Source organism: Tursiops truncatus, chromosome 13 (genome assembly GCF_011762595.2).
Source record: "Tursiops truncatus isolate mTurTru1 chromosome 13, mTurTru1.mat.Y, whole genome shotgun sequence".
Taxonomy (NCBI): Eukaryota; Metazoa; Chordata; class Mammalia; order Artiodactyla; family Delphinidae; genus Tursiops; species Tursiops truncatus.
Window position 1 is genome coordinate 2,730,388 of NC_047046.1, and position 13,465 is coordinate 2,743,852.

A 13,465-nucleotide genomic window follows, 5' to 3' on the forward strand; every position below is an offset into this window, starting at 1 on the left:
CGCCTGGTTTGTTGTGATAGTGATGATGATGGGATGATGGTCCTGCTGATGACGACGATGATGACGATGTCATGGGAGGGGCACACGCGTGGAAGTCAGGCGCCTCTGTGCACCTCTCAGCACCTGTGTTTTGCAATGAACCATCATGATTCCCAAACCTGTCTGAGCCGCAGCCCCTCCCCATCTTTGAACTTGGAACGTTGCTTGGGAAATTAGATGAGATAATACGGAGGAACGGTCCCATCAGTGCCTGGCATGGAAGAGGCATTCAATGAATGTGCGTTGTCATTTTTAATCCCACTTTTGCAGTGTTAATGAATTTCCTTTTTCTATTTAGTTTTAACCGTCTGAGGGTATTCAGTTAATTTTCTTAAAAGTAAAGCCTTCCACTAGCACAGCGTTACTCTGTTTCTTTATGTGACTGATGCTTGCCTATGTCAGTGTACTGTTCTAGCTGCTCTGTTAAAGGAAGGAATGACTGGGGGGAAAATTAGGGCAGATGGATTGGAAGGGGATTGCCAGTGTGTGATTAAATTCTATTAAACACGAGCTTACACCTGGCAGGCGACAATGGGCCATTAAGTACACTGTGTCCCCAGAAGCAGCGGTAACTCAGGGATGCCCCAGAGCCGTCTCAGCTGTGCGTTTTGCTGTCTCCAACAGGGTAAAGGTGATGAAAGGCATGAACATCATTGGGGTGAGAGCCAGCAGCCCTTCCGTGTGGGAGGTTAAGAAGAGCATGGATTACGCTGGGAAGTACACACCAGCTGTCATCATTTGTCAGAAGAAATCAGCGGGCTCGGAAAACAGGTGAGTCCCAGTGGCCTGCCATATATTCAGATTAGCTGCAACGATGGCCTCCTTTTTCCCAAATTTGCTGACAGCCACTTTGACCGCGGTTTGCATTTGGGGAGCGTCGTCTATAGTATTAGTGCTTCCAGGTGAGATGGATAGAATCCTTTACTTGGAAAAAGGTGGGCTATTATTCACAGTGGACCTACTTACGATCCCAGCACAGTTCCCGGTCCCCTGCAGGGACTACTCCATGCAAACGGAATTTATCTCGAAATGATGTTCCACTGCAACACGGCCTCTTTCTATCCCAGATGATTAGGTAAAACGAGAAGTCTGGGCAGTTATGATAAAATGGCCCATTTGGCAAGCGTTTCAAACAAGAGTTTGTTGTAAAACAAAACAAAACACCCAGAGCTTGTAGATCTCGTGGCACACAAAGGCGCCTTGCACATTTGCCGTGTCGATTTAAATATGACGCGTGGGTTGCATTTTGTGCTGGGATTTTCGGATGCACCTGTGAATGATCTGCTGCGGAATTATGGGGAATTGTGACTCTGTCTCTGATACCCACCAAGTTAGAAACAGTCTATTCACAGCTGGGCAGAGACAGAAGCTCAGTGGTTCTTGGTTTATTTCTGTTTCCGAAACCTCATTTGTGACTCCAGAAAATTTCCGATCGGTTTTTGCCGCTTTCAGGTTGGTTGCTTTTTGCTCCCTGTATTGCTGGCGATAGAAATAATTACGAATGGACCAGTCCTAGGTATGTAACACTATTTCAGGAGTCAGCTGTTTGAACTTCATAGCTCAATGTTTGGAAAATATTTATTTTCCATTATTTATTCTAATATAGAGGTCGTGAATCTCAGCTGATGGCTCTTCTGCTTTTGGGGGGTTTATTTCCAAAGAGCACTGGATGCCAGTTTGGGGGTGATGTGATGTGGATTTCGCTCTGTGCTCCTCTGTTTCATGTGGGTGCTCTGGGATTCGGGTTAGCAACTGTCAAGCTCTGGCCTGTGACTTTGCTTTTGTGAGCAGTGTTTCAAGATGTTTTTCTTGAAGATTTGCTCGTAGAGCAGATGAGAGGGGCAAAGAAGAAGTCTGTATCTGAGTTCTGCCCCAAATGTTTACATAGTAATGCTGTGCCACACGGAGTACCTTCCTGAGCTTACAAACAAGCTCACTTCCAAAGGTGTCTGTGCCAGTGATACGATTTGGGAACTACGATGCCACCTCCATGAAAGGTTTCCTTTGTGTTGCGAAGTTAGCAAAAATTAGGAAGGATAGATAGATAGGCAGATAGGTAGGTAGCTCGGTAGATAGATAATGATAGGTAGACGAGATGGATATAGATAGATAGATAGATAGATAGATGATAGATGGATAGATATTTTACTCTTCTTTACCAGAAAGAGTGGGGGGATTTGGGAGAATTCTCAACCAATGTGCTGATTTTCCCTCGTGTTTCTTCTTGCTATTTCCTCTGTGGGTTAGTGGGAGTAGTAGTGATTGTAGTGTTACGTATGAAATGCAGAGAGATTTGAACCGTTTTGAAACATTTTATTAAATTTCTGGCTAAGTATTCATTCGGTTCGTCTTGGGCATGGAGAAATAAGGAAACTTTCCAAGGGCAGCTCATCCCCATTAAGGTATAAAGTGTAAGCTGCCTTTTCATAGATCAAATAAGGCAGGCACTCCCAAGGGGTTTTAACACTTCCTTAAATGAAACAAAAAATCAACAGCTCTAGAACATAGCAAATCATACATATGTGTGGTCCTTGCCATTTCTTTCCCCCTTATATCTGTAACAGTATCTTCTTTAAGAAACAAATTCCCCGAATGGACCATCAACCTAGTCCTTCAAAGGGCTGGCATCAGCATGCCATTCACCGTGGAGAATATTCCTTATCTCTGTAGATTCTGAAGTCAGTTTTCTGTTTCCTGCTGTGGGTCTAGATGATGGAAGAAGCATATGTACACTCACAGACATACCCAAACACACATATGTATGTCTATGTATGTAATATATGTGTATGTGTATATATAGAATACTATATGTGCATATACAGTACGTTATGTGTCTTTGTAATGCATCATATATGTATACATGGTATATATATAGTACATTATGTGTCTTTGTAATGCATCATATATGTATACATGGTATATATACAGTATATCTATACATAGTTTGTGTATACAGAACATATATGTGATACAGGTGTTTAAATATGTGCCTATATACACATGTACATTTTTATGTGATTTATGTACTCACGTGTGTTATGATGGCGCAGAGGTTTATTCTTTTTTTGGAATCCAGTTCTTACACTGCAGCCAGGAAGGCTTTGCTTAATGAGGAAGCTGTGGAATGCAAGCTCTTTTAGTTGGGGAACCGTGTCGGTCTGGTCGGTAGCTGTTTGCAGTCCCTACAGCAGCATCTGGGACACATGAGGCTCTCCATAAATATTTGTTTCCTGATGTTCTAGAATTAGACTGTATCTCTGTTACTCTATGTATAATGATGCAAATCTGTACGTACGTGTATTGAATGGCCTCCGATACACCTGTTCAAAAAAGCAAGGTGCACAACAGCGTCTATATTGATGCCCCATTTGGGGAAAACCCAGAGAAGAATACTTTTTGAGCAAAGGGGCTAGCAGCTGTGATTTCTGCTGGAGGAGCTGGCAGGTTGGGGGAGGGCGCTGAACGTAAATTACTTTCTACTGCGAGCCATTTGGGCTCTGATTTGGTTTTCACTATGTGCCTGTATTACCACTTAATATAATGTATACAGTTAAAGTAGACTTTTTTGAATACGATATATTCATTTCTATGTTCAGCCTTTCTCCTCACTTCAGAATTGTTTATTTCGCTTCTGTCTTTATGGAATTAATACAGAAGAATCATGCTCCATTCTTTGGGATCGCGCACGGACCGGGAGAAGATCTGTTTCTCTTTTCTTTGGAGGATAATTGGAGAATGTATTATGGAGTGGATGTTTTCACGTTAGTAGGTTTTGCTTCAGGAGCTGTTTTGCTTTATACATTCTTCCCACTCTCTTTGACTTTCAGTTATTCTTAAAAAGTCAGAATCAGATCATCGAGATGCAAAAAAGGGAGCCTTAATGAGCTTGAGAATCATGGATTGTGTATTGGTAATAATTCACCGTGGATTGTGAAGTTGTCTTAAGGAAGTTAAGTCCCTGTGACAGGTGTAATTTTATGGATTAAGGAGACACTTGTGCTAGTGATGAACTCAACAGGAGTGAGTGAAGGTTCTTATCTAAGTTGAAATACATCCTTTGCTTTTTGAAGACCTTTGTTGTTTTTGTTTTTTTTGCGGTACGCGGGCCTCTCACTGTTGTGGCCTCTCCCGTTGCGGAGCACAGGCTCCGGACGCGCAGGCTCAGCGGCCATGGCTCACGGGCGCAGCCGCTCCGCGGCATGTGGGATCTTCCCGGACCGGGGCACGAACCCTTGTCCCCTGCATCGGCAGGTGGACTCCCAACCGCTGCGCCACCAGGGAAGCCCAGAACTTTGGTTTTTGAAAGCCTTATCATCACAGTATTAATATCTGAATGTTACCCACAGCTATCAATCAGATCTGTTTTGCCTAAGCATTGCCAGGAAATATTATGGAACAGAAGGAGGATAACTAACTATGCTCCATCCATCAAATTTCATTTGACATTTTCTGAATCCTGCTCACTGTTAGAGCACTATGGAAACTTAGATAAATGTGTAACAAAAGTCATGTACATGTACTTTTTATTTCTTTGCTCTTCTCTGCACAGATGAGCATTTTCCAGAGTTTGCCACAGTTGCTATTTAAATGATTTTAGGTGGTACAAAGAAATGGGGTCAAATATTTGACTTGAATGACAGAAACATATGTGCTTTCCAGTTCTCCAGCAAGACTACTGATTGAAGAGAGATTCTTCTCTTTTAGGGGCTAATATGTCTATAAAATCTCTATCCTTTGTTAATAGATTGTAGACAAGCAAGAGTGCATAGTTTGATTTAATCCTTTTTCATAATTATCTGTTTATAATCCTTCGTACTATACCGCTTTTCTATTTATTTATAGGTAATTTTGTTACCGAGTTCAAGCTCGGCCTGCGCACCACACGACAGACCAGTAAATTGACAGACGGGTTGTTGGGGAAAGGGATAGTGACTTTATTCGGAAAGCCAGCAGACCCAGGAGACAGTGGACTAGTGTCCCAAAGAACCATCTTAACCCGAGTTAGAATTCAGCCTTCTTTTATACTAAAAGGGGAGGGGTGTGGCTGGTTGCGCCACACTTCCACACACACTTGTGCCGGAATCCTTTGTTCTTGCAACCGTCCCTGTTTCTGTAAACCTTACACTCTGTTCTGCAACTTTTTATCTCTATACGAATGGAAAAGTGTTATACCTCTAAAGGTCAGAGCCTTGAGAATGGGCTGTCTTGTATATTTCAGGGTCTAGGCAAATTCTTAACTTGTAGCAAAAGCAATAGAATACAGAGGTTAAAGTAAAAGAAAGAGATACAATATGGATTCAGATTTGGTTTTCCCCATTACGACATGTTTCATTTTAAAACAAATATAGCTTAAGTGGTAACATGAGTGTCAGAAATAAAGAGTAATATTTAAAGTATACAGAGATAAGATTGCAGTCATGAATGTATGTTCAGAAAAATGTATGCTGGCATGATAAATCCATCTCATAATACATTGGTTAGGATTAGGTTTGATTATTTAATAAGGGTGACTTAACAAAAAAAAGTGACTGAAAGTAAGAGTTTATTTCTCTGTCACATAGAAGAAGCCCTGATGTAGGCAGGCCATGGCTGGCATGGCAACTCCTCAGTACTGTCAGGGTCCCAGGCACCTATCTTTCTTTAACACAATATTAATGCATGGCTTTTATCCTCATAGATTAATATGGCTGCTGGAGCGCCAGTCATCACATCTGCATTGCAGGCTAAAGAAAACTGACAGAAAAGAGCCTTCACCACTGGATCAGTTCCTTTTAAGGAACTTTTCTAGAAACTCATGCCAACCCCCAATACTCTCCTGCCTCTCTCTCATTGGTCAGGACTTAATCACATGGCCACACCAGACTTCAGAGGGAGGTGAGAAACATCATGTATTACAGGCAGCAGTATACTTAACTCAGAATCAGTTTTCTGCTCCAAAGAGAAAAGCAAACTGGATGGGTTGGGGAACCAGAAACCTTGATCTCAGAAATCTATAAAGAATAAATGTTGTGGGGTTTCCAATAGGATGATGGAAAGAGCATGGTACCTAACTATCTCCTTCATTCTACCAGGTTCCCATGGAAATTTCCAGTGAACTATAATAAGGGTGTGAAGATCCACATTAGCAATGCACTGGAAAAGTTATGATTACAAACTAGTGTATATAAAACAAACTATTATGTTTAAAATAGATAAACAACAATGTCCTACTGTATAGCACAGGGAACTATTAATATATTAAATCCTGTAATAAACCATAATGGAAAAGAGACAATAACAATTTTATCAATAAATATGGGACAGGGGAAATTTAGAAGATATTCAATCAGGATGTTGCCCGTGCTTGTTAAGTACATTTAATATATTAAATATCCTGTAATAAACCTTATTCATATATATCTGAATCACTTTGCTGTACATCGGAAACTAACACACCACTATAAATCACTATACTCCAATTAAATAAATAAGAAAAGTTATCATGTGTATGTTAGAAACATAGAGAAGCGTTTGTGAAAACTGCAGGACTGGGTTGAAGGAGGATGAAAAGATCGCCAATCTTAATTGTGCATTAAAAAGAAAAGGACCAGGAATGTGAGTGGAGGATACCCAGGCATTAAAAAAAAAAAAAATCAGGCCTACCTCCTAATATCGCCAGTAGGTGCTGGTACAGGTGAGCATGGACATGTCAAAGCCAGCAAGGTTTCCTCTCTGGACCAGTAACAATAAAAGGCCGTTACTGGGTGAGGAACACACCTTTGGAGCAGATACCCAAACAGGCAGAAAACCCATAGGCATATGAAAATATAACCATAAGAATTTGGGGGAAAACTCTTAAGTATCAGAGACAAAGACAGAACTTTGTGCATGAAATAGAGATGATTTTAAGCATTGATCAGTGGTCTCAGATTCAAAATAAGCATGGTATCATCAAAGACAGAGGAAGCCCGCAAGGAGAAGAAGCCATGTGAGATAAAGATGGGGTGAGAAACTCCATGTCTATTGGATTTGCTGCTGTAGAAAACGAAATCAGTGAACTTGAGAGAAAACTTTAGGAGAAAGAGAACCTTCAGAAGAGAATGAGAAAGAGGTGAAAATAAGAGAAACACCTGAAAACCAGTCAAGCAAGAGTATATAGAAAGAATGACCACAGGAACAGCTGGAGATTACCTGGTTACCATAAGATTCGGCACTACTAGTTCTACACCTAAGAGAACTGAAAGCAAATGTCCACACATGTGAACACACAAGTTCACAGCAGCATTTGTCATATATATATATATATATATATATATATATGTGTGTGTGTGTATGTGTGTGTATATATATATATATATATATATATATATATATTATAGATGAGTGGGCAAACACGTGATCTATTCATGCAATGGAATATTATTTGGCAATAAAAAAGGGAGAAGTGCTGATAGATGCTGCAACATAGATGAACCTTGAAAACATGGTACTACGTAAAATAGACCAGACAAAAAAGACCATACATTGTATGATTCCATTTATACATGATGTCCAGAAGAGGCAAATTTTTAGACACAGTAGCTTAGTGGTTGCCTGGGGAGGGGAAAATGGAGAGATTCTGGTCATGGTTATGAGGTTTCTTTCAGAAGTAATAAAAATATTCTAAAATTAAATAGTGCTGACGGTTGTTCAACTAAAAACCACTGGATGGTAAACATTAAAATGGTGACTTTTATAGCATATGAATAATATCTTGATAAATCTGTTATGAAAATCAGTTGATTACAAAAGGGCCTACGAGATAATACCAATTTTGTTTATCAATAAATATAGGACAGGGAAAATTAGAAGATATTCAGTCAGGCTGTTGTCTATGATGGCAATATTACTTGTATTTTGGAAAAGTCCCATAGTAAACATAGATTTTTTTTTTAATTAGGAAAAGATAAGATATGGAAAACAAACAATAAATAAAGTTATAATGCAGCGTGGCTGGGAAGATTGTTTAATAGAGTCTGGACATCTGTCCTTGTCATCGCCGAGTGGCATACTGACAATTTTGGGATGCTTAATTCATCTGCTGACTTGTCCAAATTTGAAGCCAGAAAGATCTGGCCTTTTTTTTGGTTGTTGTTCTGGGCAAAAATTACTTGTAATGGAGATATTATAGATTGTTTAAAAATGTTCGGTTTTGCTTTAGAAAGCAGTTTTAATGATTGCAATTTACTGCTTCTTGACTCAGGATAACAGATCGAGTGATGGAAAAAAAAGATCTTGAGGTTTTTAATTAATATAATAATTTGATTAGAGGTATTTTCTAGCAATCTGTCTTCGGCAAGACAGTTCAGCTCTACGGACATCCGGAACCTGAGTTTGATAACAACAAAACCTGAGACAATGGTATAAAGTTATCAAAATATTATGTCTTTCCTGTGGTGAGTGGGATTTTTCTGATGCCTTAAATGCTTTCAGTATCCTTATCATTGGCTCTTACGGATTGTAATAGTCATACATATTACCATCTGAAAGATAATGCCTTCACAGAGAGTAGGAAGAGAATGGGTGTAGGATTCAGGAAATCTAATATTCGTTTCTCATTTTTATGCTAGTAGCCATCTCACATTTCACCAGAGACGGAACAAGGGGCAAAACACCCTGTTCTGTACCATCGGCCCCAACAATGTCAGCCTTCGCTGGACTGTTGTGAGACTCGTACATAATCCTGCATGTGACCAGACAAACTTTGAAATAATCAGTCAAGAACATCAGTTCATTTCTGGATTGGGTTGTTTGTTTGTTTGTTATTGAGCTGCATGAGCTGCTTATAAATTTTGGAGATGAATCCTTTGTCAGTTGCTTCATTTGCAAATATTTTCTCCCATTCTGAGGGTTGTCTTTTGGTCTTGTTTATGGTTTCCTTTGCTGTGCAAAAGCTTTGCAGTTTCATTAGGTCCCATTTGTTGATTTTTATTTCTATTTCCCTAGGAGGTAGGTCAAAAAGGATCTTGCTGTGATTTATGTCATAGAGTGTTCTGCCTATGTTTTCCTCTAAGAGTTTGATAGTGTCTGGCCTTACATTTAGGTCTTTAATCCATTTTGAGTTTATTTTTGTGTATGGTGTTAGGGAGTGTTCTAATTTCATACTTTTACATGTACCTGTCCAGTTTTCCCAGCACCACTTATTGAAGAGGCTGTCCTTTCTCCACTGTACATTCCTGCCTCCTTTATCAAAGATAAGGTGACCGTATGTGTGTGGGTTTATCTCTGGGCTTTCTAGGGGGAAGGGTAAGCTGTGACAAAGCGAGGGAGAGGCATGGACATATATACACTACCGAACGTAAGATAGATAGCTAGTGGGAAGCAGCCGCATAGCACAGGGAGATCAGCTCGGTGCTTTGTGACCGCCCGGAGGGGTGGGATAGGGAGGGTGGGAGGGAGGGAGACGCAAGAGGGAAGAGATATGGGGACCTATGTATATGTATAACTGATTCACTTTGTTATAAAGCAGAAACTAACACACCACTGTAAAGCAATTATACTCCAATAAAGATGTAAAAAAAAAAGAAAACTTTTTAATATGCATCTTATATTAAAAAAAACAGTTCAAGAAAACCCATCTATTAATTGTCCTTAAGTTGTTAATGTGACTACGTAGTATATGCGGCACATATACCCAAGTCCTCCTAGATATGAAAGATTATACTTTATTTCCTGACAATTTCTCAAAGTACCAGATGAATTACATTAGTTGTACATGGAGTCTGTATCAAGTGTGAGCAAAGTTTCCCCATTGTCTTTATTCTTTTGTTATATTTTATATTGGAGTATAGTTGATTTACAGTGTGTTAGTTTCAGGTCTACAGCATAGTGATTCAGTTATACATATACATGTATCTGTTCTTTTTCAGATTGTTTTCCCATATAGGTTATTACAGACTGTTGAGTAGAGTTCCCTGTGCTATACAGTAGGTCCTTGTTGATTATCTACTTTATATCTAGTAGTGTGTGTACGTTAATCCCAAACTCCTAATTTATCCCTCCCCCCACCTTTCCCCTTTGTTTTCTAAGTCTGTGAGTCTGTTTCTGTTTTGTAAATAAGTTCATTTGTGTCATTTTTTAAGATCGTCTTTACATTTAGAATTTGTCAGAAGCATTTCCATTCAAGTTTGTTTTAATCACTTCTGCATTAGGGATACAACAGACAAAGGTATTGTTTCCAATAGAACAAGATATCATTTCTCCTAATTGTATTGGCAGAAAAAGAGATGCAAATAATAAAATGTTTTTCTGAGAATAAGGGAGAACCCAGAATCCTTATACACTGTTGGCGGAATTATAAAATGGTTTGTCCTCCTTGGAGGGATACTTATCAATATCTGGCTATTGACTTTTTAAAAAAAATTTATTGAAATATAGTTGATTTACAATGTTGTGTTAGTTTCAGGTGTACAGCAACGTTATACATATATATAAATATTTATATTCTTTTTTTACATCCTCTTCCATTATAGGTTATTACAAGATATTGAGTATAGTTCCCTGTGCTATACAGTAGGTCCTTACTCACAGACATAGGAAATAAACTTACGGTTACCAAAGGGGAGGGGGAGGGATAAATTAAGAGTTTGGGATGAAAATATACACACTACTATATATAAAATAGATAACCAACAAGGACCTACTGGCTACCGACTTTTAGAACATGCATCTCCGTGACCCTAAAATGACAGGTCTAGGTACCTCTCCTCCAGGTGAAAGCTTAGCTGTGGATATGGAGGGATGTGCACAAGAGTGTTCATGGCTGCATTTAAAAAAAATAGCTAACTGTTGAAAGCAACCTGAATATCCATCAAAAGGTGAATTGATTTAAAAATGATACATTCATATAATTGAAACTTATGCAGCAACTATGAAGAATTGCCTACATGTAGTGATTAATGTTTATCGACATTAATTTTGTTACCAACTAGGGTTCTTAGCCTTCCTTAATGAATAGAAATTGATACGAGATACAGGAAAGGCTTTATTGGGGCCCCTGCTGCAGTAGTGGGGAGCGAGAACAAGGGACAGGTTCTCTTGTTCACTCCTTGAGGGGGGGCGAGCTTGTTCCTTATCTGGGGTGAGGGTAGGCGTGGGTCCAGGGGTTGGGGCAGAGGCGTGGCTTAGGAGGTCTGCCCACCCCTTTGGTGGTGTTGAGTGCAGGGGGCATGCGCAGTGCCCTGCTTTTGCTCCCAACACCCTGTTTTTGCTCCTGGCCCTTCAGAAGTGGCAGTTGGGTTTTTGGTGTTTTTGTATCTTTTTGTCCATCATTTGCTCCAACTGCTCACGCCGAGCGGTTATTTTTAGTCCCTTATAGTTTCTTTGTATTTTGTTGCTGAAGGAGAGGTTTGTCCAGGTGCAAGCAGTGCAGCAGAGGGTCCCAGGTCCCAGTTCCCAGCCTGTCTCAGTTTGACCTGAAAATGTAATGTTAAGGGGAGTGGGAAACTTGAATAATAGCATGTACAGTATGATACCACTCTAGGAATTCTAAAAAGAGACCCACAGAAAAATGCTGAAATAATACAGATATAAACGGGATGAGACACGGCTGCTACTTAAAAGACCAGCATTTGAAAGACAACCCAGAGGAAGGTGTGCAAGGATGTCTCGCAGGCATCCTGGAAGAGAGCGCTTTAAGATCTTCCTAAAATAGCATTTGAGTGTGTCCCAGGAAATGTAAGCTTATTTGTATCACTCCCATTAGAAACATATAGACTAGGAAAGGAAGCGGTGATCGTTCAAGCAGATGGCATTACAGTGAAGGAGAGTTATGAGCCCAGTTCCCTATGAAATTATACCCCAGGCTGACTCATTTTCCACTTCCTGACACGCATACAATCCCATTAGGCAGTCTCACGGGGAAGTGTGAGGTTTGCCTTAATTTACCTTTGTGTTGCTTTACTTTTATTACATCCATATATTTGGTATTTAACATCTCCCATTTCCAAGTAGACTACCAAATTTAGAATTAAATTATTTAGCACCCACTTTCAGCGGGTAACAGCAGTGAGTTACCGCTGCACATCTTTACTGGGGAAATTGCCTTTGCTTTGGATAGGATCTCCAGGGCGCTGTAATAAAAAACACCGACTGTTTTTTCTGCTAGAGCTACACCAATGCAGCATAAATAATAATCTAATAGCGACAATAATTGTATGGTACCACTTGCTGGTGTTCATCAGAATACTTCGTAAACACGCTCCAGGGTCATAGATCATGGCTAATGTTGAGTTGCCCTGGGCTTGTGATTTCACAAAGCATCTTCATTCATTGGAACGACCAAAAATATCTGCAGTAGCAGAAATATCTGATGTGATATGTGAACATCCCATCAAGAAAACCATGGGCTTAATATTTGTCTTCATGCAAATTTCTGAACTTGAAACTTCAGTGAATGTGTGTGTGTGTGTTTACAGCCATGGATACATAGCCCTTAGGGTCCTTCCTTCCAAACATGGAAAACATTATCAATAAAAGTCCTACAGGAAAAAACACGTCTATATCTGTATAAATTGGTATCTATATATCTGTATATCTTTTTTTTTATCTCTATCTCTACATATATATCCGTATCTATAACCTAACTATACATGTCTATATTTATAATTACATATGTATGCATAATATCTATGCACAATGCAAAATATAAAATTATTTTAATTTTAAAAGGCTCATGAGCTTTTGTAGTCATATTTGTTTTGGTAAGTCTCCACTGTAAAAAAAAAAGGTGCACACAAAAATACAAAAAAAAAAAAAAAAAAAAAGGGCTTCCCTGTTGGCGCAGTGGTTGGGGGTCCGCCTGCCGATGCAGGGGACGTGGGTTCCTGCCCCGGTCCGGGAAGATCTCACATGCCGCGGAGCGGCTGGGCCCGTGAGCCATGGCCGCTGAGCCTGCGCGTCCGGAGCCTGTGCTCCGCAACGGGAGAGGCCACAGCAGTGAGAGGCCCGCGTACCGCAAAAATACAAAAAAAAAAAAAAAAGGTGCACAGATTTCCGCATACCTTAGATATTTTTGAGAGTGAGGGCCAAGTTCTTTGGGGAAGTCAGTTTTTGGATCACGTAGCTGTACGGGCCTCTCATCCTCCATGACAGTCCTTTGCTGTCAGCACCCTAGCAAGCATCTCGAAATCCCCAGGTCTCCCTGGTGTGCTCAGCTTTGCTGAAGCAAATGCTGTAATTGGATCATCTATCTCCTGAAAGCCTGGGGAGCAGTTTAGAAAGATAATAGTATTTCATGGAACATTAAAAGAAGAAACAAAAGAAAAAATGATGGGACCCATCCACAGAAGCTTTATTTACTGTCCAACTGTGAAAAGCATCACCTTGTTTCTTACGTTCTAAAAATTTCACTCTGATTATTGTGCTCTTGGATGGGATGTCTTCTTTTAAGTGTCTGTGTTTTGGATTT

The 13,465-nt window shown here is 39.9% G+C and overlaps 1 protein-coding gene across 1 annotated transcript in view; it reads left to right on the top strand.

Annotated features, from left to right (window-relative positions):
• The window catches only part of LOC109551145 (transmembrane protein 132D-like), a 382,883-nt gene that overhangs the window by 114,313 nt on the left and 255,105 nt on the right, over positions 1 to 13,465 (top strand). The window contains exon 4 of the mRNA XM_033837902.1: positions 664 to 810. Coding sequence (XP_033693793.1) covers positions 664 to 810 — 147 coding nt within the window. The remainder of the gene's footprint in view (positions 1 to 663; positions 811 to 13,465) is intronic.